The following is a 25,468-nucleotide window of genomic DNA, read 5'->3' on the forward strand; positions in this document are numbered from 1 at the left end:
CAGGTACACCAGTAATTCCTTGGTGATATTTAACCCACAGACAAATTCCTGGGAATGGTGGTCTGAGGGGGATGAACAGTGGGAGTTTTTAGGGAGTGCCTTCAAGGTCTTTATTTATCACTGCCAATTGCACACAACTGTTGTCAACAACAGCGAGGGCAAAAGGGAGAGGGCAGGACCTGGTCCCCCCCCCCCGCAGATGCAGCAGGATCTAATCCCTGTGCCTCAAGGGTCGGGCAGGCTCAGGCCCACTCTCAGCCCTGAGAACCGGGCTGGGAATGGCTCTGGTTGTTGGAAGGACTTCTCCTAAAGGATGGGAGGTCTCCTGAAGGAGGGCAGCGCCTTCCTGCCCCCCGGCAGCACCCCGCGGTGGCAGGGCAGGCGGGCCATGGCCCCTGCCTGCGGCACGTCGTGCTCCAGGAGGTTGCCGATGTTGAGGCCGGGCTGCAGCGCCCGGAGGGCGTCCAGTTCGTGCAGCAGGGCCTGGCTGAATCCGTCCGTGCTCAGCCTGGGCGTGGAGGGGGCAGGAGAAGAGGAGAAGGTGTCGGAGGTAGTGGGGAGGGAGGTGTGAAGTAGGCGCGGTGTCGGTGCGGCCCTGGCTGTGGCGCAGGCTCGGCTGGCCGTGTCGGGAATGGTGGGCATAGAAGGGTTCGGGGCAGGGCCGTGACTCACCCCAGGCTCCTCAGCGGGCAAGCAGGATGCCGGAGCTGCTGGCAGAGCTCCAGGACACCCTGGGCTCCCAGCTCATTGTCACTCAGGTCCAGGCAGGTGAGACGGGGCCGCTGCAGCAGCAGCGCAGCCAGGGCTGGACAGGAGGTGCCCGACAGCCGGCAGCTGCCCAGCCTGTGGGAGCAAGGGAAACAGGGAAGGAGAGCTTTGGCCTCTGCTTGCTGAGCTTCTCCAGGTGGGAAGGAGAAAGCTCTGCATAAGAAGGAGGGTGCACTTGCCCATCCTGCAGCCCCTTTACCGCAGTGTCTGTAGCGGGCAGGCACAGTGCTGGAGCCCCTCACACAGCAGCTCCACGCCGGCATTGCGCAGGCCTTCGCTGAAGGACAAATCCAGCTCCTCTAGGCTGGTGTTGGTGCCCAGCACAGCGGCAAGGTCCTCGCAGCTGGCACTGGTGATGCGGGAATACCGCAGCCTGATGGAAACCCCGGGAAAACCCTCAGAGCCTCCTGAGTGCTCTTACTGCCATCCCACCATGGTGGTGGTCCCCACCCTGGTGCCACAACCTCAGCGTTTTTTGGCCTGGAAGGGTGGGACAGAGGCATGATGCCACCCAGGGGGACCCTTTGGGCTGTTTCCTGAGCTCTCAGGTCTGAGATGCACGAGGGATTCTGGGGGCGCTCACCGCAGGATGCGCAGTCGGCAGCCCGGAGTCCGCAGCCCCTCACAGAGGAGGCGCACGCCACTGTCACCCAGCGAGCTGTCAGCCAGCTCCAGCTGGGCCAGGCCCGGGTGCTCCGCCAGCAGCGCTGCCAGCTCCGCACAGCAGCTCTCGGACAGCCGGCACCACCGCAGCCTGCGGGAGAGCACGGAGAACAGGGGCTCAGCACATCTCACCTGTCCTTGCTGCTCACCTGCCCGCCGAACTCTCAGGTAAAGAGGGCGTGGTCTCCCCCTGGCTGCTTGCCATTATCCCCAGGAAGCAGCTGGGCAGCACCAACCCACGCACTCACTGCACAGTGGTTCGGGTGCCCCCACCCACAGCCCGGATCCCAGCCCTGGTTTGGGCTCCACGTGCGTCTCTCACCGGAGCACCCGCAGGGCACTGTCGCGGTGCCGCAGAGCCCGGCAGAGCAGGTGGATGGGGCAGGGCAGCTCCTCCCGTCGGCGCACTACAAGGGCACTGGGATGTCCTCCGCCTCCCGAGACTCCAGAGCTGCAGGGAAACAGAGCCGTGGGGCACGCACAGCCCTCAGCGGTGCTGGCAGCTCCCAGTTCTGACACCAGCACACAACCCCCCCACCCCGAGCAGAGCCTCCAGCCCCTCCGGAGGGACCTTTGTAGCTTTGGAGGAATGAAGAACCTCAAGCATTGCTGCTGGAGCCACCCAGAGATGTAAGGTGAGTCACAGGGTGCATTTAACATTCCAGCACCAGGGATCTCCCTTTTCGAGGGAGAAGGGGGACGATGGGAAGCCAGAGTGACGCTGGACACAGATGGGCCTGGCCAGGTTGAGCCAAGAAGCTCCATTACCATCAATTCCACAGTGGGCAGCAGATGGAGGAGCCCATGACTTCCTTATTCTCCCCAAGAATAAGTAAATCCTCTGCTGAGAAACCAAACACTCAGGGAAAGACCAAACTGGTCTTTGAAAGGGAGGAGCTGAATCATCCTTTGGGAGAGAGAAAGAGAAATCTTTGCAGTTTTGGGTCTTTAAAGCAAGGAGGAGCAGGACTTACCAAGGCACTGACACATCCAGCTCTGCCTCAGGATCCCGCCAGTGGAAGGAGCATCCATGAAGGGTGATGGAGCCCAGCCCAGCCCAGTGCTGGATGCAGAAGGAAAGAGCCATCTGGTCGTACAGGTTCAGCCTGGTGTCCTGCAAGTCCAGGTCAGTGAAATGACCCAATGCACTTTGTGCAAAGCTCTTCTCGTTCATCTCGAACAAGAAGTGAAAAGTGTCCAACTCCGAAACCTTCAGTGCTTGGCCAGGGTCGGAGAGGCCTCTGTGCCTCTCCTGAAGCCACTCCAGCAGCTCTTTCCTGGCTTGTGGTGAAATTCTGCACCCAATGGTTTTGTCCATGTACTCTATGGATTTCTGGCTGACCAGACCAAAGAGGAATCGCACTGTTACATTCAAATCCTTTCTGGACTTGTAGCTTTCTAATAATTTCTTTACATCCTTCTCAGGCCTCCCCAAGCTGCTGATCGTTTTTCCATCATCCTCCAGAACATAAAACATTGCTGCAAAAAACTCCTGGAGGTGCAGGTGGGTGAAAGCATAGACACTCTCATGGTCTTCTCCTTCCCTTGGGACCCTTTCATTGAGGAAGTAGGGGAGAAGACCTGGCAGGTCCAAGCCACAGTTCTTGATTTCCTTCTCCTCAAAGAGGACCTTGTGCTTCCAGATACCCTCGGCAGCCAAGGAGCAAAGCTGGAGTAGAAACTGCTGGAGGACCTGTGGGTTGTCCCTGTCCCTGTGCTTCAGTAATTGGGAGAGGTAGAACATCATCATCCCTGCGGTGGTTTTGGAGCACTCAAGGAGGTTTTTCTTCCCACAAAGCTCTTGTTCAAGGATGGTGCAGATGGTCCAGCTCATGACAGGGATGACACACAAGCTATAGAGGATCTCATTGCCTCTGACAAACCTGAAGGCCACGTCTGCTTTGTTGGGGTTCTCAAAATACCTGTAGAAATACTCCTCCCTCCTGGCTGCCGAAAATCCCAGTATCTCCACGTAATTCTCACCCTTCAAGCACTGCCTCAGGCTTCCAAGAGCTGTTGGCCTCATGGTGATGAGCAAAGAGGCTTCCGGGAGCAGAGTCTTCTTCAACAAGCTCATTAGGGTGAGCTCCAGCGGCTTCACCTCCCTGAGGTCAGAGCTCAGTTCAGCTTCAGGCTGAACCAAGGAAAACCCCAGGGCCTCGAAGCCATCAAAAATGAACAGGATCTTCTTCTGGTCATCCAGGATCTTCCCAGCTGGCACTTGCAGGCCAGGACAGCACCGTGAAACCAGGTCTGCCACGCTGGCTTCCATGGGAAGGACGATGGCTTTGCAGTCAATGCAGAAGACAAAGTCAAACTGCTTGTGGAGTGCCCCTTCTCCCCACTCCACCATCACCTTCCTGACCATCGTTGTCTTCCCCATCCCTGGGGCCCCCACCAGCACCACAACCTGCGGGGTTTGCCCATCTCCACTGGGTTCAAACAGCATGGTGGTGGTGGTGGTGGCTGCTCCGCTGCTGGCGCTGGCACTTCCCAGGCCAGTTCCCATGGCTCCATCCTTGGCTCTGCACTTGCTCTGAGGCTCCCTGGTGATGGTCAGGGTGGTGAAGCGTCTGTGGAGGGATGGGCTCTCCCTGGGACAGGCACCCAGCTCCCTGTCCTGGCGGGACTCCTGGACCACGTGCTTTTTGCTGTCCCACTTGTGCTCTATGCCAAGAGGAGCAGGGTCAGTTCCCCGCCCATAGAAATTCCCCACCAGCCCACCTGTGCTCCTGACACACCAGCAGCTGCTTATTTCAATGCTCAGTGCTCTCCGAAGTCTGGCTGGGGCACTAAGGACATACTTTATGAGGATCTGGGGACTCTGGTAGGTTGGGCGTTCTCCTTCCAGGTCCTGATCCTGATCTATCAACTCTTGTTTTATCATCTTTATCCACCTGGGAGCAGATGCAACTGCCTGGGGCTGCCTGCAGCCTCTAACTCATGCTTCAGGGGACAAAGGCACTGTCCCTGGGCTTCAGAGCACAGACCTCTGCAGAGATATCCTTAATCCCCATCCCAGGAGGAAAGAATCTGCCCAGCTGGCTGCCAGAAAGTTCTGAGAGCACTGGGTGAGCTTTAAGGTCCCTTCCAACCCAAACCATTCTGTGATTTTAAACAATGCAAGAGGAATTGTTAATTTATCGAGGAATTACAAGCCCATGTAATTCACTGCAGGGATGAGCTGCCTGCACAGAGCTGGGTGACCCTGTCCCCAGAACAGCATCAACAAGGAGTGCCCAGGACTGAACTCAGAGCCCAGGCCCATGCCAGCTGCTGGGGAGGCTCTAGGTGAGGCTGCTCAGCATTCCATACTATTAATAGTACCCCAGGGGGAGCAGGGCTTGGATTTTCACTGCAAAGACTTCCTGCTGCCAGGGAAACCCACCTTGGCTGCTGCAGCAAGTCATTCCACTGTGAGAAACGTCCTTCATCCTGCTTTCCCGGGAGTTTGAGGTATGGACAAACGGTGCTGCCCAAACAGCCTCAGGGTTCTGCTGCTGTGTGGCCTTTTCCCCCCTCTCCAGCCGTGGGTGGGTTGTAACTGGGGCTCTAGGAAAGGAGAGAGGCTCCTTTAGGATTTTGGATGCTCAGGGATGAAAGGAGTGTGAGCCTGTGCTGTGACCTGCTCTCTTGGTTTGCCTGCTCCAGTTTATGCACAGGGCACCTGTGTCTGGATTAGGAGGGGATAACCCTCTTGATGATTTTATTTTCTGTGAGTGATGATTTTCTTTCCATGATGGGAAAAAAAAAAAAAAAGGTTCAGGATGATGTGTTTAGCAAAACAGCCTGTGAGGGATACTGGGAAAGGGAGAAAGGATGTTCTAAGGCACATTGGGAGTTTAAGCACTCCTTATGGACTCCTTATTTCCCTGCTCAGAGCCAGACATTGCACTGTCCCTCCTGCTTGCAGGATGTCAAGTAATTCTGAGGATAACTGTTTCTCTCCAAAGGAAATGGTCTCAAATGTGTCAGGGGACATTTAGACTGACTATTGGGGAAAATTCCTTCACTGAAAGGGTTGCCCAGTCCTGGCACAACTGCCCAGGGCAGTGGTGGAGTCCCCATCCCTGGAGGGCTGTGTGGATGTGGCACCTAGGGACAAGGGATAGTGATGGCCTTGGGCAGTTCTGGGGAATGTTTGGTCCTGATAACCTCAGAGGGCTCAAACAATTCCATTATTCTATGTTCCTTCCCATGGATGCTGCTGCCACCAACATTCCCCAGTGGGTTTTGCAGGGGGAGCTCCCCAGGAGCCAGGGCTGTCCTTATCCCTGCTAACTCCTCCTGGGAGGTGCTGTGAGCTGAGGGGGAGGGGGCAAATCCAGCAGCACAGTTTCTAAAGGTTTCCCACTCCTTGTGACCTTGAAAAAGCCATTTTCACCTTGCTGTTTCTCAGCCAGGATTGCTGCTTGCTGTGCCTGCGCTGCGTTAGGGGGGATGTGACTCTACCACAGGGAGACGGGGGAAGTGTATTGTTTCTACAGCTTTTCCTTCACTTCCCTTTTTCCTACCTCAGTAAAAAAAAAAAGTTTACATTCAGAATTTAAATGTAACGTGAATTCCGGTCTGAGGCCTGTGAGAGCATCACGTGGGGCTGTTTATCTCCTAAGGCAGAAGCAGAGTGTGTGAACATAAGGAAACCGCTGCTAGAACCCCCCTTCCAGGCTCTGGGGACAAGACCCGGTGGTTCCCACTTGCAGGAGGCTCCCTCCCTCCTCCTGCCACCTTGAGGATATTCCTGCCTGATACAGAAGTAGCAAAGAGATTTTGCTAGGGAAGCGGGGGCTTGGGGGTGGCACCTGCATTAAACTGTGGGTTTCCACCAGCTTTGCAGGAATTCAGCCCCTCTGCTGCTGTCATTAGATCAGCAGATTTGGGAAGCATTAGGAAGGGGAAGCAGCTGTTTGGAGCCATGGAAAGGTCCTGGCTGTGCCTGGCACAAGTCTGTGAAAGAGCAGGGAGTGCTGGCACTGCTGGGTGCAGGACCAGACAGGGAACAGAGGGTACATCAGCTTCAGCCACAGCTAATCCTGTCTGTGCCAGCCTGTCTGAGCCGAGCTGGCTCCTGGAGCCAAGGACTACAGAAGGAATAACCTTGCACATCCCTGCCCTGAGGGGGTGTGTGTAGCTGCATCCCAAAGCAGGCCCTGGAAGCACAGCCTGTCCTGGGAGATTTAGGTTCTTGCATCCAGCCCCTCATTCTGCAGCTGTCTTCAAACACAAGCAGGATTTTTCTTTGCAGTGGGATTTAAGCAACCTGAGTATTTTTTACACATGATATGCACCTGTCTGGGCACAGGTGGGTGGTTGGTGGGTCCTGAGTAACTGATGGAGGCAGATGGGCGAGTAGCACACAGCCTGATTTGCTCTGAAATAAGGGCTAAAAGAGCTTCAGACAATCCCAGAACCTGATGAGGTTTGGGATACAAGCAGGAAGTGACACAGGGATGGGAATTTCAGTCCTGTACCTGGTTGGAAGGGTGAGGTTGTAACAGAGAGGTCTCTTTGCTTTTAGCTGGTGAGGATGAGGAGGAGGAAGAGGATGAGGAGGAGGTGGCTGTGTCTGGCAGTGCCTGGCTGGCTGACAGTGCTCTGCAGTGGGACCGGGCTGCGTGCCCAGCTCTGGTCTGGGAAGGGGTATCAAACAAGGAGCAGTCTGGGGAGAAGGGAAGCAGAGCTGGCACAGAACTACCCCAAGGTGCAGCATTCAGTGTCCTCCCTCCACTGTGCAGAGCTTCTCCTAGGCAAGTCAGTTTTACATTCCTTAACTCACTGACCGGGATCATCTCAGCTAGAAATCCTGGTAGGGGGAGGCTCATACTCCTTTTGCCTGTGGTCTACACAGAGGCATCCCAATTTATCAGGCTGGCCTGCTCCCAGGTATTTTTCCCTGTGTGTCCTCCCCACTATGTTGCTATGTTTCATGCAATTGCAGCAAATCCAGGCAGGATTTGGAGGCGAAACAAACGGAGCAGCAGAGGGGTCAGTGCCGCAGGGACAGCCCTGAACTGCTGAGCCAGCTCAGCCCCAAATGCCAGAGGCTGTGGAGATGCAGCTGGGCTGCCTTGACGGCCCTGCGGCCCCCCCTTGGCACCCTGCCCCTCCAGATCCCAGCCCTTCCCTCTGGATTGGAGCGCCCTCTCCCCCCCTCCCTGCTCTCCATCTTCATGCAGTCTGCAGAGGTGCATTGTGGGAAACTCCCAAGTTTCCCCCCACCCCCCCCGGCTGCCTCCCTCCCTCCTCTCTGCGCAAGAGCCAGCTCCCAAGGTGTGACTCGTCCGGCCGGAGGACAGAGGTAAGGGATGCCGCTGGGACGGGGGGTGCGGGGTGGAAGGGCCGGGGCTCCCAGCTCCGGGACGTGCGGATGTCCTGCGCAGGGTGACAGAGAAGGAGACATGGAGCGACCTGCCCAAGGTGAGTGTGCACCTCCCCGCAGCCGCCCGGGATGGAGGCCGGGGGCTGCCATGCCGCCTGCCTCTGGAGCCGGCACCCCGGAGCTTTCCCCGTGAGAGGCAAAAAGAGCCTTTTTGACCCCAAACAAGGAGCACGGTGAGGATGGCCGGCCCCGAGTGGCTCCCTTCCCGTCCCAGCTCCCACGCTTTGCTCCCTGAAGGTCAGGCAGGCACAGAAGGTGCTTCTGCAAATGCACGGCTGCCTCCTGGCCGCTTCCTGCCCGCAGCTTCCTGCCGCCTGCACGTACCTGCAGCCTCCGCCGCCGCCTCTGCGGGCTGTGCCGCGCAGCCCCAGCGGAGCCCTCGCCTGCTCCGAGCCGGGCCGAGGCCAGGAGAGGCCCTGGATGCAGCAGCAGCGCTCCGGAGGCAGGAGGGCGGCGGGCACGGGGAAGCGGAGCCGGCCATGTGCCGGAAACAGGGCTGCTGGGAGGGAGGAGGGGAAGCAGCATCCCGGGCTATGCCCCTCCAGCCTTGGCAGGAGAGCTGCCGCACCTCCCCGGAAGGTTTTGTGCGCTTTTCCAGATGCTTTTCCCCTCCCATCTGCATGGGCAGTGGGATTTGTCTGCCTTTTGCTCTGCCTGGATGGATTTAATGACTCTGTTTAATTCTGTCAGTCCTGAGGCAGGAGGGAAGCCGGAACAGCCGGCGGCTTGGTTCAGCCTTCACCTTTTCCCAGGAAAGGGGGTTGTTTTGTTGGGCAGGGAGAATCTAATATCAATTAGGGGGTGTATCCTTTGATTTGACCCTGGGCTTGTGCTGGAGAGGAGCTCACAAAGGGAAATCTGCCCCGAAAAAACCCAAAGGGAGGAAGATGTCAGAGGCAGCAGTGCCTGTTAAAACAGGGAGAATATTGCACCGAAGGGGTGGGAGAAGGGTGGATACCAGACCAGGCCTCCTGAGTCACGGTGGGTGCTTCCAGGGAGGGAGTGCTTCGGGAATATCTCAGGCTCTTCAGTCTGATGTCCCTGCTCTCTGCACATCCATGTGCATCCCTGTGTGCTGGCAGGGACCTGTTGATTTGCTCCTGTTTACTTCTCTGTCTCTCTGGTGGCTTCTGGGGAGGTGCAAATGGGGAAAGAAGAGGATTTTTAAAATTGAATCGAGGTCAGGCTGGCAGAACTTGGGCATTGGGACAAGAGGAGGAAACCTCCCCGCCGCAGCCCCGTTTTCCTGGGTGGGGCTTGGGCAGGATGCCGTCAGGAGAGGGAGGATGGACTATGCCGGATTAAGCTCCCTTCTCCATCTCAGGACTGACCTCCAGAAGTCTGACCTTCACAGGTTTGACCTTCAGTGTTTTCCAGCTGTCCTTTCTCAGCCACGGTGCCCAACACCAACATCTAACCCTGTGATATTGTGGTAGGGTGGGGGAAGAAATCCCAATTCCCCCCTAAAAATGCATTTTCATCCCACTGCATCCATCTCCTCCCCTGGCAGGCTGCTTTGATGCAGGGCTGGAGAACACCCTGGCACATTGTCCCTATCCTGGATCAGGTGTTGGGGCTGGCAGACGGAGTGGAGGGAGGGATGGAGCTCCCTGAGCAGGGATTTCCATGCTGGAGGAGCTTTGGCCATCCTTCCCCAGATGCTTTCCAGCTTTCTGCTGGGAAGGAGAATGTCCTGGTGTTGCTGCACAAGGTAAGGGGTGGCTTTTACCCCAGAGAGTGTGGGAGCCTCCCTGGAAGGTCACTGCCTCGTGTGGAGTTGGCCCCTTGTCTGCCTGCAGCGGCTTCTTAGATTTCAGCTGCAGAGCAACAGTTTTCAGGCTGATGTCTGCAGATCCAGGGGCTGCCAGATTCCAGACCCAGCTCTGCATGTGAGGAATTGCTTCCAGAAATCTTTCTGCTGGCCCCAGCTGAGCCACAAAGGGGGTGATGCTGCATCAGGCAGAAGGGATGGATTTAGGATGCCCATAAACTGGGGAGGGATGTTGAATTTGCTGCTGCTTCCTGCAGTGGTTGGGGCTATTTCACTGTGTCACATATATCCCTCCTCCTTTTTTGCTTGTGAATATTGAATTTGGGGTACAATAGCAAGATCTATCAGAAAGGGAATCAGCCTCCTCAAGCTGGGGACTGGCTTGTGGCTGCTTGGGGAGCAGCACCCCAATTTAGAAGCATCTGCCTTCTTCCCAAGGCTTTTCCCAAGTGCTGGCAGGCCTGGGGTAAGGAGCAGGGCTTTGTGGTGGGAAGGAATGAGTGTTCACCATTTTCTAAGAGGCAGGGAATGTTTACTGACCCTGTCGTGTTATCCCTGAGCTGGCACCACAGGCCCAGAGCTGAGCAGGGAACCAAGACAAGCCCCATGGCCCCAGCCAGGGTGTTGCTGGGATTGAATTTTTGGCTCTGGGAGGGCTGGAAAAACATTATAAAGAAATGAACTGAGTGTGTTTGCAAAAGTCAAAACAGAAGGAGTTGCCCAGGGTAGGGTTCAGGATGCACCCCAGATCCTTGTGAGGTGTCACACTCATGGGTTAAGGCTCTGGGATTCCTGTTGCTGTGGTGTCTCCCAAAGTGTTCCCCATTATTGCTCCAGTGCTTTGATCCAGTGTCCTGACAAATAGCTGCCATGGGGAAAAAAAAGTCATCCTGGCTGAGAAGCCTTTCCTTTGTGCCCTGAATTTCTGTCTTGGGGTGAGGGATGCCCAGCCCTGCCAGGGAGAGGCTCAAGATCTAGCACCTCGTGGTTTTTGAAGGGTAAAAGCTACAGTTTTTCTCTGCTACAAAAAAAATGAAAGTATACAGGGGAAAAGAGAATTTTATTTTGTATCTGAGGGGGAGTTCAAACCCAAGATTAAAGTGAGATTAGGACAGCAAATTGAGATGCTTTGAACTCTGTTTTAGGGGCTTGGGGACTGTGTTGGGACCCTGAGGAGCCAGGCTTTGCAGCAGGGTATTTCCAACCCGGCCTCAGCTACGTATTTCCAGATTCCGTTGAATTCTGGAAATTATTTTGCTGTAAGATGTGTCTGAGAGTGCAAGCTGAATGGGGGAGGCTGGTGGCATTTGAGGGGCCTTGCCAGGTGTGACTTCTGCTGATAGCAGGCCAGGGCTGTGTCAGCTGTGACTCAGAACCCACCCCTAGGGAGTCAGTTGGAGCACGTGGCTGGAGACAAAATCTTCTCTCTCCCACAGCTGCTTTGCAGTGCCTGGTTTTTGCTGTGCACATGGCTGTATACAAACAGGGCTTCTTACCAGGGTAGGTTGGAGCTGTGTTTGGGGTTAAATCCCTCCAAAAGAACACAGGTTGAGCCCCCGGCAGGAGTGTGGTGTGTCTGCAATGCTGCCTCCATCTCTCAGAGAATAAAATGTCTGCCACGTCCATCCCAGGAGCTCTTTGGGGACAGGATGTGTGTGGCTTGCAGAGGTGACACTCAGCTCAGAGCTTGTCATCTGCAGAGGTTGTGGTGTAGAAAAAGACCATATATGTCCTGTTTCTGGGCTCTTTCTGGTGGGGAGACTGAAGTGCTGTGTCACCTGTGTGGGCAGCATGGCTGGGCAGCCTCCCAAGAGGACATTGGCAATGGTGTCACACCTCTGTGCTGCTGGTGGCCCAGGATCTGCATCCCAGAGCCCTTCCCTTTGCAAATGGAGGGCAAAGCTATCTTTACTGGGCTACAGGAACCCGTCCTGTTCCCTGGCCTCACCTTGGTGCCAGGTACAGCCCAGTCTCTTGAGTGTGGATGCCTTGTCCAGCCTGGAGAGAGGGGACATGGCTTGGTGGCACTGGGAGCGGGAATGGGGGTCCTGGCTGCACTCTGGGGGCTGTGGGGGTGGCGGGTACAGATTTTTGGTCACTGCCAGCACCAGCTGGACCAGTGAGGAGCACGCTGGGGCTCTGAGCAGCTGCAGGAATTGCCGCAGCCATGGAGCAGAGGCTTGGCTGGCAGATCTCCCCCCGTGGCAGCGATCTGAGGCTGCTGCCACTGCTAAAATACTTCCAGCATCTGACACTCTCCATAACAAGATTCAAAGGGCTTGTTTGAGAGGGAAATGTTTAATCCAGGGATAGGGGGAGGGATGTGGGGAGTAACAAACAACAGATTGGGAAAAGGATTCATAAATATCTCATCAGAGTGAAGTGGGTCAGCAGTGTTTGCTGTGACTAGGTGCTGCTGTCTCTGAGGGTTGGATGTGGGAAAGCTGGGAAGCACAGCAGGCTCCTGTACAGTCTGTCCCTGGCTGTGCAGCACTGAGGCCGTTTAGAAGCGTCTGTGACAAGTGACTCTGCTGGTGTGGGGTTTGCGTTGTGTTGTGTCACGTTTGCCGTGCGTTGCGTCAGGAGCTGGGGGCTGAAATAGCCTGGAAGGCAGCTAAAAATCCTCCTTGGGGAGCTGCTCATGGCAGCTGAGAGAATACAAGCTCCTTATGTAAAGCTGCTTTAATATTTATGGTAATATCAGAGGCGGTGCATTACCTCATCCATCTTCACTGCACTTCTTGGGCATGGGGAATGGCTTAGTCACTACTCTGCTGACCTTCTCTGGGTGCTTGCTTGGCATCTCCCTGCTTTTAACGCATTTGTTCCCCCAGCAGCTCAGAAAAAGGGAGAAATGCTGGTTTTCCCCATTGGGAATGGGGAGTTGAAGTACCAGGAATGCTGCTCAGCTGCAGGAGGGAACACTGCACACAAATCCTTCCAGCCCTGACAGATCACTCCACGTGTGGCAGAGGGGACAGGCACAGACCCCTGAGGACACGTCCCAGAGGACAGGGTGGTTCAAGCTGCATTCCTTAGGGGTTAGATGAGAACATGGAGGAGAGTGAGATGGTGAGAGTGCTGCTGTTTCCTTAGGGAGACCAAGGGTCTGTCTGTCCTGTGCATGAGGGGGCGAGTGCCTTTCTTCCAGACAGGCAGGAGTGACAAAGAAAGGAAGAGGAGATTAGGGGATGTGGGGGAGGGTTTGAAGATAAGGTGTTTCCTGCCATCTTTGGCTCTTTCTGCGCAGCATTGCTCCAGGTCAGATGTGGTCAGTAGCTGTTTCCAAGATGGGTGTTTCCAACAGGAGGACGCCTGGAGTGTAGGGATGGACCTTTGTTGCAGGCTAAATCCTGATACATAACCACACTGTGCTGTTAAATCTTTCCTTGCTGCCAGTCTCAGTGTGGCAGTCAAGGATCTGATGGAAATGAGTTGCTTTTCATGACAGAGGGAAAAACCCTGTGGATGAGCTTCCCACTGCACCCCAGAGCCACACCCTGGAGAAGCTCCTTTCTCTTGCAAAGTGACTGACCTTTCCTTCCAAATGGAAGCAGTAGGGGAGGATGAGAGGATTTGGAGCTGGGATGGGCTGGTCCCTGCAGAGGGAAGGGGCCATGCTGATGGAGCTGTGCTGTGGCTCAGATGTGGAGCTGGGATGGGGCTGGTCCCTGCAGAGGGAAGGGGCCATGCTGATGGAGCTGTGCTGTGGCTCAGCTTAGCAATGACTCATCCGCTGCGCTCAGTGCAGGATTGATGCAGCTTTCATCTGTGCATGCAGGAGACAGATGAATAGATGTGTTTGGTGATTTGCTGGGATTTGAGACAGGAAAAGTGCCCTTCAGGGAGCCAAGGGAAGCTGCTCCTCTGCTGGCCTGTTGCTCCAGTGGAGGGCAGCTTGTTGCTCTTGGTGAGTCTGACTGCACTGACCTTGAGAGCATCCCAGGGGAGCTGTGGCGTTTGTGTGCCAATCTTTGCAGCAGCAGCAATTTGGAAGGCTTTCCTTTTCCTTTTTCTCCTTGATCATCCCTGGTTTTATTATGCCAGCTCCCTCTTCCCAGCCTGGGAAAGAGCTGGTTAGCTGCTGGCAATGAGAACCTTCCAGAAAGGGCGCTGATTGTTAAACAGAAATAGCGTGCAGCAGGGAAAAGGGAGGGAATGAAGCCTGTCTCCCACAAAATCTGATTCCCAAGTGCTGCTGCCTGTGTAGGAGGCAGAGAGGGAGCTGGAAGGGGGAGGAATGGGTAGACAGGCCGAGACAGCAGCTGACAAAAGGGAGGAATAAAAAGATGTGAGGAGCTATAAAGAAGAAAGCAAAGGTAGGAAAATGTGTCATTAGAGAAAAACTTGGTGTGATGGAATGAGGGAAAAGGAGGAGACAAAGGAATGCGGGAACCCTCACATGCAGGCTGTTTTTTGAAATGAGGAAAGCACTTCTTTCTTCAGTCTGGGGGGGAGAGAGGTGCTTAAAGATGAGCCCATGGTCATGCCCTTGGAAGTACCGGATGGAGAGGAGAGATGATTGCCAAGGTAGGGAGCTAAGAGCACACAGAAGAGGGTTAAGTACTGGGATGGAAGAGGATGTGCTGCTAAGGGTACCCAGGAGCCAGAGAGGAGCCAGGCCAGAGGGTCTGGAGAGGTGCTGGGTGATCCTGTGGCTACTTGCAGTGATGGAAAACCACAGACAAAGCCCTTTTATGCGGGCACTTAAGAACTGCCAATATTGATTTTTGGCTTAGTTTGGTTTCTACATCTTTTAAAACCTTTTCTAAGCTGTGTGATGGGTTTGTGTTGCTTTTAGTGGAAATGCACTTAGAATCAGGAAATTCTGTTTGTGGCAATGCAGGGCATGGCGGCAGGACAAAGCTCCTGGCTCCATGGCTCCAAGCAAAACCAGCTTTTGTGCCCCCAGGAATCTGGATCAGTGAGGGGTGTGGATAAACCTTGAGGTGCCTGGGCTGTGCAGGGTCCCCATTTCTCAGCAAGAGGGTGAGTTTGCCCTCCCTGATTTACCTCATGATCTCCATAGGCTGCACATGATTTTCATAGAGAAAGAGCAGAGGTTTAATGCTTGGCCCAGTGTCAGAGTGTGTGAGTGGCCCAATTAACAGATATCAAAGCGACAAAGAAGGTAAATTAATATTTATGCCACGATTAATCTGACCCTCCCTGCTTTAACCTGTGAGCCCACTTCAGTTGTGGGCTCCACTTACTATTTCTTTGTGTCTCATTGTACCAGCTTGTAAAAAAAGAAAAAAAAAGGGTAAACTGGTCCCAAACCAAAGCAGCAGAGTCCTGGGAGTGACTGTGTGCAGCCTCAGCTCTGGATTTATGTAGGATTTGTGCTGACAGAGCAGTATGGATGCTCTCTGGAAGCATAGGAAAAGGTGACTCAGGTGATATCTACAGAAATATTACAGAAAGAGCGCTGAGAGGAAAATATTCTTGCACTTGGCCAGGCCTTTGTTTCCTTCCCACGCCCCAAGCCACAGCGAGGTCTGAAGCTGGGTGAGCATCCGGGGTGGTGTTTGTGTGGTACAGGATGCCCAGATGTCTGATACACACTCAGCAAGCTGTGGGGGAGGCACAGTTTGGGCTCTCCAGAAGGGTTTAGTGTCCCAAACTAGGGAATGCAAGCACTGTCCAGCTGCAGTCAATGAGAAATATGGGGTTTTATGGTCACCAAGCCTAGTGCAGGGTGAGGAACTGGGCTGGAAGATCCTTGTGGGTCCCTTCCAACTTAGGATATTCTGTGAGAGTTGTGGAATTCCATGATTTTGGTGCTGCAGTTCCCTCAGTCTGCTCTAGCTGACTGGCACTGGAGCAGCTCATGGCCCCCAAGCAATGGCTGGCAAGGGACAGCAGGGGAGGGAGGTGTTTCCATCCTATACTTAGGAGCCATAAGGTGTTGCTCAGCTTTGCTCTAGTCCCAAACCTGTAATTTCTGTGAGATTTCCTCCATTCCTGCCTAAATGGAGATGAAAGCCCCACGTTTGTCAGCCTCTTTCCCAGCAGGGTCAGCAGCACAGGTCATTGGTGCAGTCCTGGGACTTTGTTCCTGTCATTAGAGGAGTGATCTGCCCTCTGAGCCGCTGTGGAAGGAACCTTTGCTGGCTGAGGTTTCTGAGGAGCCTCTTCAGCTCTCGATCCAGACAATGAGCTCTGATTTCACTGAGCAGGCAGAAAGCTCCTGGCAGGTTCCTGGCAGGCCTGAAGGTCAGCAGGGAGCCAGCAATGCCAGCAGCTCAGATCTGATGCTGCCTCCTGGTTACTCTTTATTTCCCGAGCTCGGAGCTGATGTGGTGCTGAACTGCCAGAGCCTGGTGGCAAAATGCCCAGTGCATTGTCCTCTCCTCCCATCACATGGACGTGCAGCCACAGGAGCTCCATCCTCAGATCAACCTGCCCTGCCAGCTTTGTGGGGTGAGGTTGTTGTGGTAGGTTTTCATCCCCCCAAAGCCCACTTTGTCCCTTTGCTGAATTCCTGTGGTGCAGCCCTGCTGTTCACCACTTCCACCAGTTCCCTGGGAAAGATAGCCCCAGCTGATCACCAGCATCCTGTTTGGCTCCATGGGCAAGTCCAGCAAACCCTGAAGGGAGATGACAGGACTGACATGTCTCTATCACCAAGAGATCCAGCTCTGCATTAAATCCATGCAGTCAGTTCTCTGTTTTGCACCAGCTGAGGCACTTTGTTTTGCACCAGCTGAGGCACTTTGTTTTGCTGTTGCTCCACCAAAAGGCTGACAGAAATAATCCTTTTATCTCTGATATCTATGAGAACTGAGAAACTGGTTTTCCTGCAGTACCCATCTGGAGGGAGAGTATCATACAAGATCACATTTTAACCACTTCCTAAGTGGGCCTGGCAATAGTGCTGCAAAAGGGAGGGTGGAGGGTGAGACAGGCTCTATCCATCTGCTTTCTCATGGAACAAAGTGTTCTGTCCTTACTCAGAAGGATTTGAAAGGGTGAGCAAAGGCAAAGTAAGGTTTATTTGGTTGGATGTGAGTTTGTCATCACTGACAAATGGCCTCACACACAGCCAGGATGGATTTGGACTATGGATGCCCAGAAGTGGCAGCCATAGATGGCAGTCAGTCCAACTTGTTTGATGTTCCTGTTTGATATTAGGAAAAAAAAAAACCCCTTCCCTGTGAGGGTGCTGAGGCACTGGCACACATTGACCAGAGAAGCTGTGGCTGCCCCATCCCTGGAAGTGTCCAAGGCCAGGCTGTACAGGGCTTGGAGCCCTCTGATCCAGTGGAAGGTGTCCCTGCTCGTGGCATGATCAAGGTGAGTTTTAAGGTCCCTTCCAACCCAGGCCATTCTCTGCTTCTGTGGTTGTTACAGGCACAGAGCCTGAAGTAAATGCTTTCACAACTCTGAAAGAAGGAGCCAACAGTTTTCCAGTCTTCCCTTCTGTCCCCCTCCGTCACATCCAGGCAGAGCAACACTGGCTTGCTCTGCCCTGTCACTCACCTCTCCTTGTTCTGCTTCCAACCCCAGGTGCTGTACCATGTCCAGGTAGGACACTGCCAGCGTAACAAGCATCCCAAGTCAGCCGCTCCCCGGCCTTGAGCTCGGGTGGCTCCTCTGCTTCCTGCAGCAGCCTGGTGAGGGAGAAGAGCTGGGATAGCCCCACGTATCCAGTCGCTGCCCACTGCACCCCTAGCATGGATTCCAAAGGCAACGTCCGAAGCGGAAACAAACCCGACGCCAAGGCCGCCAGCTCCGGGAAGCCGGAAAAACCCAACCCTGGGCCTGCCACGAATGCAGACAAGAAGGAGGCCCCCAAAGAGCAGCCTGCTCCTGCCACGGCCACCAAGAAGGCAGGCGGTGACGCCGCCATCGCCAACAACCACAGCAACCTGAAACCCAGCCCTGCCGCCACGGAGACGCAGGAGGCCAGCGGGCAGTCCCCTGACTCTGACCACAAGGGAAACAGCTCCGAGGAGTCCCCGGGCAGCTTCTTCGACAACATGAAGCCCTTGATCATCGTGGGAGGAGTGGCGGTGGCCGCGCTGGCTGTGATTGTGGGAGTGGCATTCCTAGCCCGGAAAAAATGAAGACCGAGACGGGGTGGGGATGAGAAACCCAGCCCAGCTGTACAGCTCCTTTTGAGACAAATGCATGCAGAGAAATTCTATACATAGCTATATATATAGAGAGCGAGCTAGATAGGTCAACAACAAACACCAACTGCAACTCCAGGGTCTTGTTCAAGACGACTGTGGCAGTCTGACCCGCTGTGGGTAACTCCATGCACTCAGTGTGTTCTTTCATGTAATATATCTTGGCTTATACTGCTGTGTATAGATTACAGCTTCTCCTGATCGGTGTAAATGACGGTGTCCCCTCCCCTCCCCTGCTGTCCTCCCTGGGAGACACCCCCCCCTCCCCCCCCACCTTGCAGTCCCGTTTTCAAGTCCAAAGTGTTCTACGTCCCATTCGGAGTCCCAATTTGTGTTTTGGTTTCTGTTTGGTTCTGTTTGAACTTGGGCTGTGGTAAAGAAGATGGAAGGGGAGTGCTAAGGCCGGGCTCTCCTGTCATGCTGGGCTGGGGGTGTTTTTCCAGCGCCCCCCCAGGACAAGGGAAGCACAGGGGCAGTGGCAGGGGAGAGGCAGCTCCCTGACCCAAGAGCCACGGGTGATCCCTAATCGGTGTCTGTGTATCTGCCCCTCATCATCCCACCTTGGAACAGCCGCCTGGGAAGTGCTCCAGAGGAACCAGGGCGGCTGTGGTGTGGCAGAGCCGAGTGTGAGCCTGGGATGTCACATCAGGTCACTCTTCTGGCTGAGCTGCCAGTGGGACAGTGACCAGAGGGGCTGTGCTGTGGCCCAGAGAAGTCCCATTGCAGCCTTCAGGATCCCAGGGCTCGCCAGGGTTACGTGGGCAGCGTTTGGAATAGAGAGACTTTGTTTTGGATCTAGTATTTCCTAAAGTTAGGCTGGGCTTTGCAGGGTGCTGTGGGCTTAGTCCAAGCTCCCTCGAGGTTGGCTGGACTATTTGTGTTCATTTTTTGGGGCTTTGGATAAGGCCTTTCACTGGATTTTTTTTTTTTCCCCCACTGAAGGCTGTGGTCTCCCAGCACATGGGAAGACAGGAAAAGGGGGAGACATGAGCTGGTGTTAGGGGCAGAGAGGACCTGGGACCCCATGAGAGTAACACTAACCTACCTGTTTATACCAGGGAAACCCCCTTCAAGAGCCCAGGAGTCTGTCCTGGGTGGATTGTTTGCCTCCCTCTTGTGACAGTAGTGGCAGGGAATTGTAACTCCTCCACACTTTGGAAATGGAAACAAATTCTCAGCCCTCAGGAGCAGCCTGATTTCATGGGTGAGTACCTTGGCTCTAAAGCCAGACCTTGTGAGGGGGAGGAGAGAGGGTGTTTAGTGCTTTGGCCGATGCTCAGCACTAAACAGCAAGGGGTGAGGAGCTCTGCCTCTGAAAGCTTCCATTAGGCTTCTGTGGGCTGCTGCAAAGCAGTGTTACAAAAATCCCTTACATTTTGGGTTGAAGTTGGGTCAGGGATTAGATGAGGTCCAGTGGGAGCTCGGCAGCAGCCACAGCCCGTGGGCAGGGCAGGAGTGATGATTAGAAAGGGGCAGTGGCACAGGGGGGTGAGCTCTGTTACAGAGCCCATCGTGCACCTTTAACTGAGATAGATGGATGGATTCAGGGGCTGCAGGGAGAGAGGGAGGTGTGCATTCCTCGGGTGCTGCCTTTGCAGTGACTGCCTCTGGCACAGTCCCTGGATGGATGGGGGGGATATAACCTGACCTGGCAGTTCTGCTCTTGGCTCGTGTCTGTCTTATTTACCTCCAAATCTGACCTGCTGAATGCACGTGGTCTTGGAATGCATGGCTACTCCTGTGGTGAGCTCAGAAAATATTCCCAAAGGTGTTTGGACTCTGGGAATATCAGACACTGTTCTGGTGCTGCTGGAAGTTGATGCCTCCACCTTTGCCAGCAGAGAGACAGGAGCAGGTGTGTTGGGCTCACAGGAGTTTTGGGAAGCAGGGCTACAGCTCCAGGTGAGATCCTGGTAGCCGAAAACACTCTTGGCATGAGCTGTGGATGTATTCCCAGCAGCAGTGTGTCACTTGCAGCCTGGGGAAGGGTTAGAAGCAGGAGGGTCCTCCTCTCCCCTCAGAAGCACAACTTTGCAGGGAAATTTTCACAGGGAGTTTTGCTAACGTTGCTCAGAAGGAAGAGAAATCACCCCCTCCTGCTCTGGTTCATGTTTTGCCACGCAGGGTAGTGATTTTCAGACAGTGATTTCTGTTTTCAAGAGATGTTTCCACCTTTCCTGCCCCCTCCCTCCCTCTCAGCTCTGGCCTAGGATTGTTTTCAGCAGTGTGTGGCATTAGGCACAGCACCTGTCTGTTCTGTCCTGACCAGCACAGATAGATTGGGTGAGGAAAGTGAAGCACCTCCTCCACTCGAGTCTCCAGCTTTCCCTTCTAAAATATTTTTATTTCCTTGTCTTCACCTTTGGCAACAGAAGAAGGGAAAAACAGTTCTCAGCCAATGGCCTTAACTTTTCTCCATCTCCAAACCCTGCCTGCCCTTAGAGCACTTGGATGCAAGGCCACCAATTCCATCCAGAAGCACCACAGAGGTGGTGATGGGGCTGCAGCTCCTCATCAGGCACGCCGCTCATTCGAGCCCTCCCTGCTCAGCAAACCTGGTATGCTCTGTTTGTGAGGGGGTTTTGAACGGGGTCTGTCCTGTTCCCAAGGGATTTTCCACTTCCTGTGATCAGTCTGCTGTCGAGGTTCAGCACCTGGAAAACACCTGTCTGTGTTTGTGTGTGTGTGTGTGCCTTGAAGCACATCCTTTGTGTGTGTGTGTGTGTGTGTATACAAACCTTTGTGTTGCATTGCTGCAGTCTGGGTGGGGGAGAGAATCCAAGCTGGAGATGCCCTTTCCTTCGTTCCCTGCATTCACACCAAGTGTCCACGATGTCTTTTCTGTGCCATTCCCACCACGCCATGCAGCTCCTGAATTCCTTTCCAGTCCTGGTTTCTCCTCAGTGCAAGGGATGTCTGGCTGGTGAAGTGCTGAGTGTATGGTGTGCTCAGAGCCCCGAGCCCCTGCTCCCCTCCGGGTAGTCCTGTGGGCTCTTTGCTTTAAAATGAGGCACTTTTAGACCATCCTGGACTGTGCTGTAGTGCTTTTCCAAGTGTGGCTCTAGTGCTGAGCCGGGCAGATCCAGCGTAGATGCCGCAGCGCGCCGCAGCCCTGACTTGCAAACAGCTCCTGTCCTGCCTTACTGTGCCAGGCTGTGCAGTGCTTTTGTTCTGAGCCAAAAATGTCCAGCGAGCACCAGGCCGAGGGAGCAAATCCCCCTCTCTCAGCCCCAAACCTGTGGAAGCAGAAGGCTTTAATGACTGACCTCGCTGTGCTAAATAAATAGTTGTCTTTTCTCGTACTGAGCACACGCCGTTATTTGCTTGATGTCCTTCTTTGTGTGGTTTTTGTGGTATGAAGTCCTTCCAGTGACATCTCCATGGGGAGAGTGAATTAACACTTAAAACTAATCAGAGTCTGTGCTTGGGGTTTGAAGAGATCTAGATTGCTAGTTTACTCTTTTGATCAAGTCGATAAATTAAATATTGGCAAAACTGGTTTCAGACCTTTCAGCTTCTCACCAAAACTCTCGATCGAATCACTGCACCCAATCTCAATCTCTTTTTAGGGAATCGTAAATTTTAGTTGAATATAAAGTTGTCATTTTGCTGTCTTGGACAATTCAGTAGAAGGTTTTTACTGCTTCTATTTTAAGAGAGACAAAATGGATTATGCTTCTGCTTCCTCTTCCTACTGATTTAATACCCTGTAGATAAGTCCTGTTATTCCTAACAGTGCTGCAGCAGGATGAAAACAAATCTGGCAGCCAGGGGATTGTGCAGCAGCATTTTGGGGAGGGTAAGAATGCATTCCTGTTTGCCTGGGGCTCACTTAAAGCACTCAACAGTCACTTGCCCTGAAGCATTTCTTAAGGGGCTGGGTGATAAACTAAACATCCATTTATGTCTCTGATGGACTAAACTTTGAAGGTTGAGACTTAGAATACTGAAAACAAGGGGAATTTTTCCACTGGCTTCACCATGCTCTGCCCTTTGAGTTCTTGTTGGCACCAGGGATATGATCACAGGTCATCATAAAATCATCTCAATTACACATTTATTTTTCAATTGACACAAATGTTCCTTGGACTGAGTGAAAGGGAAGTCTCTTCTCTGAGGCAGCCCTGCTTATACTGGCATCAGGATTTGTGTATGAACAACAGCAGTGCAACCAAAAAGCCCCTGGAGCTGGTGAGAGATGATTTATGCCTTAAAATATTCCCTACTTTTCCTGGAAATGCTACTGGGGTTTAGAATTCAGCGGCCTTCTAACTATTCTTAGAATTGCTTGAAAATAACAGTGCTGAAGATCGGAGAGGAAAATGATTCTTTGAGAAGTAAACCAAAAAAGGAAGGCAATGAAAAAATATGTCTGAAAGGTGAAATTCTTGGAATTTTAATCAGCTCCCTGGAAAGCTTCAAGTTGGTGAAGATTCTAAGAGGGTACAAGGAACAGAGCAGAGAAGTGGAGAGAAAAAGCACTATTCAGTTATCTTAATAGCTTTGGTAAGGACATGCTAACTTTTATATCCTCTTCCCCCTTTTTCTTTCCTCAGAAAAAGGCAAAAATGACGAGCTCTGGTGCCATGCAAATTAACCTCTGCTAATTGCCTTTTCCAGATGAATTCCTGCTGGCTCTGAGCAATGTTAAAGGATTAGAAAAATACCTGAAGTTTTCTATAACCAACTTTGCATGATTCAGGGGAATTGCCAGGACATCAGGAGGGGCTGTGTTCCCTTTTCACGTTATGACAAGGACTGCAAATGCAGCCTGCTTGCACTTCCATCCTCCTGGTCCTTCCTCCATGCTGGAGCAGGATTGCTGATTCCCTTCCCAGGCCTTGCTGTGGTGTCATTCCCTTCACCACAAAGCTGGGAGAGGTCTCTAGGGGCAGGAAGCAGCATCACATCATGCTCATGAGCTGGCTGCAGTTCTGCTGCACAGGGTGGGCACTTCCCACCACAAAGAGGAATTGGCTTTGATCTGGAGCCTAACAGTTCTGTATTCCAGTAAATTCTCCCTGCAGGACATTGGAATTGGGAATATTTCCTGCTATTTACACTGGAGGTATTTGGTTCTTTACTCTTTTGGGGAGAAATCTGCTGATGCTGAGGATTTGTTGGCACAATTTGGGTCTTAGGAGTGACACTTGGCTGACAGCCCCAATAAGCCTTGGAGCCTGTGCCCCCATCCAGCAACCCTTGGGGGTTTAATCCACTGAATAAAGTGGGTTTATGATAACTTCTTCCTATTCTTTTTGAGACCATCAGTCCAGCCCTATAACCTGCTTTCCTTTTAAAATCCTAATTCCTGGGATATCTGTTCACACCAGATCTTCAGCTGCTACAAACTATGGGGTTCCATTGGTTTCTGATCTGATTTATTGCTTGTTCTTTCCACCTTCTTTGGCCACTGCACTGTATTCCCTTTTCTTTCCCTACTTTCTTCCTGGGCAGCTCTGCAGATGTGGCCTTTCCATGGCCCAATGCTGGGACAGATTTTGGGTTGTCTAAGGCAGGTTTTTGGTGGTCCCCCCAAAATACAGGCAGTGCTGTGTCACAGCAGGGAATGTGTGGAGCTTTGATCTGCCCTCACCTTTGAGGGTCTAAGTCTGCAAGAGGCTGAGAGTTTGCCTGCCACAGGATTTGTGATGGATGACAAGTCCCCAGGAAGGTCCCTTCCTGTCCTTCCCTGTCAGTCAGGTGTGAGGTGTCCTGGCTGCTCGAGAGGGGCTGACATGGTGTGAGCACACACTGCACTTGGCTGAGCCAGAGCTCCCTCAGCCCTCTGGAGCACCAAAAACAGAGGGAAAAGAGAAGTTTGAAGTCGAGGGCATGTGCTTCTGCTGGCCTGGAAGGATCAGCTGTTGTGCCAGGGGTGAGGGTGCAGGAAGTGCAAGGATTGTCTCATCTCAATGAGCTGATCAGGTGTCACTGAGTGATAGGGAACTGTGGGACGTCTGAGCCTCTAAAATTCTCATTTCATTCAATTGACCATAATAGGCCTAAAAATCCTGTGAGAGATCAGAGCCTTTGGCTTTCCAAATTCATGAGTTTGGATCTTCCTTGTGCTACAGCTCTGCTCCCTCCTCTGGACAGTGTGTGCTCGGATATGCAGCACTCTGGGACTTGTGCCCTCTGCACTGTGATGTTCTTCAAATTAAAAAGATTTTTTTCTGCTGAAAAGCATAACTTGGGTTAAACAGCCTTTGGACTGGCTGTTCCTATTCCTCTTCTGGTTGTTCCCAGCTTGCAATTCTCAAACAGTTCCATCACTTTTCCATTTCTCAGCCCCAGTGCAGCATCCCAAGCCTGAATGTATAGGTTCTTTCTGTCTGTGTGATGATGCTGCAGCACCAAAGCTCCCACCAGGACAAGAGGAATCTTTATTCTCCTTTCCAACAGTCACATCCTGCATCATATCCCTGGTTCTGCCACGGCTGCTTCAAGCAGCCAAGCTTCTGGGGCAAGCTGATGAGAACAAGGGTGCCACAAAATTTTGTTTGGCTAAAAACCAACCAACCAACCAACCAACCAACCAACCAACCAACCAACCAACCAACCAACATGGCAATAATTTGGCTTTTCTGAGTTTTAAGCAGCCCTTCATAACCCTGGTGCCTTTTCCCAGGACTTTTTCAACTGAAGCCTTTAAAAGTTGCAGTTTCACCTCCCCAGGAAGCCAACTCTCTTCCAGTGCAGGTTGGCTATCAGCTTGTGGAGGAACTAAAATTTGAGGAAGGGAAACTGAAGGTCAGATTACAGGGGATTTTTATTTTGGTTTTGGTTTGTTTGGATTCTGTTACTTCTCCAGGGACTGATCCAAAGCCCTCAGAAGTCAGACTGAAATGCCTGCTGTTCCTTTGGAAGCCTCAGGCACCTTTCCAACGACGTTGGTGGGTTTTGAGTCAGCTCCTGAGTGTGTTTTCCAAACGACAGGAATTTTCCAAGTGACACCTTGATCCCTGTACAACCAGACCTGCTTGTCACTTACACATCTTTACCTGTGTTCAACAGGTTTGGGGTTTTTTTTTTTGCTCTCAGAAACAATATGCTGCTAGACACATTTCCTGGAGGGAAATGGACACCTACCTACACACAAAGCTATCCAGCTAATTTATACCTTGTTGAATTTATAATCTTGTCTATGCTTCTATGGACACTTTGTATGGGCTGCAGCTCAAATCCTAAAATAGTCAAGAATTTTTTCCTTTCCCATATAGTATTCTATTTACTTTGACTTTGAAAACAAAAAAAGCGTATAAATGCAATAATGCAGGTAGACTAGAAATACTAGATTGAAAATTTAAAGTAGTTTAGCTTGTCCCATTGTGACTGACAGTGTTGTACGACACCCAACGCTGTACCCTGACATTTTCCAGGCTTTCTCCGTAGCTGAATCTAGTATTAGCTTTGGAAACCCATTGTGTGAGTGGTGGGTGGATGGGTCGGAATCGTGTGCTCTCTACACACTGTATGTTACTCACATCACAAGCTGTATGGCCACTCCATATGCTGTGAAACTGTAAATGATTCCCAAATACACCTGTAACTCTTACCAGGATTGTGAGAAATAAACTATATATAGATATATATACACACACATAGAGAGATTGTATAATTCCTCCCGTGAGCATCTTCGTGTACCTGGGGGTGCGAGTGGAACCTGCTGTGCCCCCTCTGGAGGTTGTCTGGAGAAAGCTGTGGCTGTCCCATCCCTGGACACGTCCAAGGCCAGGGTTCGTGGGGCTT

At 52.8% G+C, this 25,468-nt stretch overlaps 2 protein-coding genes across 5 annotated transcripts; one reads left to right on the forward strand and one right to left on the reverse strand.

Annotated features, from left to right (window-relative positions):
- Positions 1 to 85: 85 nt before the first annotated feature.
- On the reverse strand, positions 86 to 9,015 carry LOC132328728 (NACHT, LRR and PYD domains-containing protein 12-like). 2 transcript variants are annotated; one of them, XM_059848812.1, is made up of 8 exons: positions 8,769 to 9,015; positions 4,820 to 4,983; positions 2,406 to 4,098; positions 1,754 to 1,882; positions 1,352 to 1,522; positions 968 to 1,141; positions 673 to 843; positions 86 to 508 (listed from the first exon to the last, which is right to left on the reverse strand). In XM_059848812.1, exons 2-8 carry the CDS (start codon positions 4,863 to 4,865, stop codon positions 307 to 309), a joined length of 2,586 nt encoding a protein of 861 aa, XP_059704795.1. In that variant the 5' UTR covers positions 4,866 to 4,983; positions 8,769 to 9,015; the 3' UTR covers positions 86 to 306. The 2 variants fall into 2 exon arrangements, with proteins under 2 accessions (XP_059704795.1, XP_059704794.1); XM_059848811.1 differs by lacking the exon at positions 8,769 to 9,015 and adding an exon at positions 8,135 to 8,320.
- CEND1 (cell cycle exit and neuronal differentiation 1) lies at positions 7,651 to 25,315 on the forward strand. 3 transcript variants are annotated; one of them, XM_059848816.1, is made up of 2 exons: positions 7,651 to 7,729; positions 17,091 to 25,315. In XM_059848816.1, exon 2 carries the CDS (start codon positions 17,258 to 17,260, stop codon positions 17,648 to 17,650), a length of 393 nt encoding a protein of 130 aa, XP_059704799.1. In that variant the 5' UTR covers positions 7,651 to 7,729; positions 17,091 to 17,257; the 3' UTR covers positions 17,651 to 25,315. The 3 variants fall into 3 exon arrangements, with proteins under 3 accessions (XP_059704799.1, XP_059704801.1, XP_059704800.1); XM_059848818.1 differs by having other exon boundaries at positions 7,726 to 7,848; XM_059848817.1 differs by lacking the exon at positions 7,651 to 7,729 and adding an exon at positions 9,217 to 11,540.
- The last annotated feature ends 153 nt before the right edge of the window (positions 25,316 to 25,468 follow it).

The sequence above is a fragment of the Haemorhous mexicanus genome, chromosome 6 (assembly GCF_027477595.1).
Source record: "Haemorhous mexicanus isolate bHaeMex1 chromosome 6, bHaeMex1.pri, whole genome shotgun sequence".
NCBI lineage: Eukaryota > Metazoa > Chordata > Aves > Passeriformes > Fringillidae > Haemorhous > Haemorhous mexicanus.

What these genes read in the sequence shown, in the direction of transcription:
- LOC132328728 (XM_059848812.1), bottom strand. Translation starts at nt 4,865, where the DNA reads ATGAAGGACGTTTCTCACAGTGGAATGACTTGCTGCAGCAGCCAAG. An exon ending in CTGGATGTGTCAGTGCCTTG is followed by an intron (nt 1,883 to 2,405) that starts GTAAGTCCTGCT and finishes GTTTCCCTGCAG; the next exon opens with CTCTGGAGTCTCGGGAGGCG. An exon ending in TGCCCGCTACAGACACTGCG is followed by an intron (nt 844 to 967) that starts GTAAAGGGGCTG and finishes TTGCTCCCACAG; the next exon opens with GCTGGGCAGCTGCCGGCTGT.
- CEND1 (XM_059848816.1), top strand. Translation starts at nt 17,258, where the DNA reads ATGGATTCCAAAGGCAACGTCCGAAGCGGAAACAAACCCGACGCCAAG.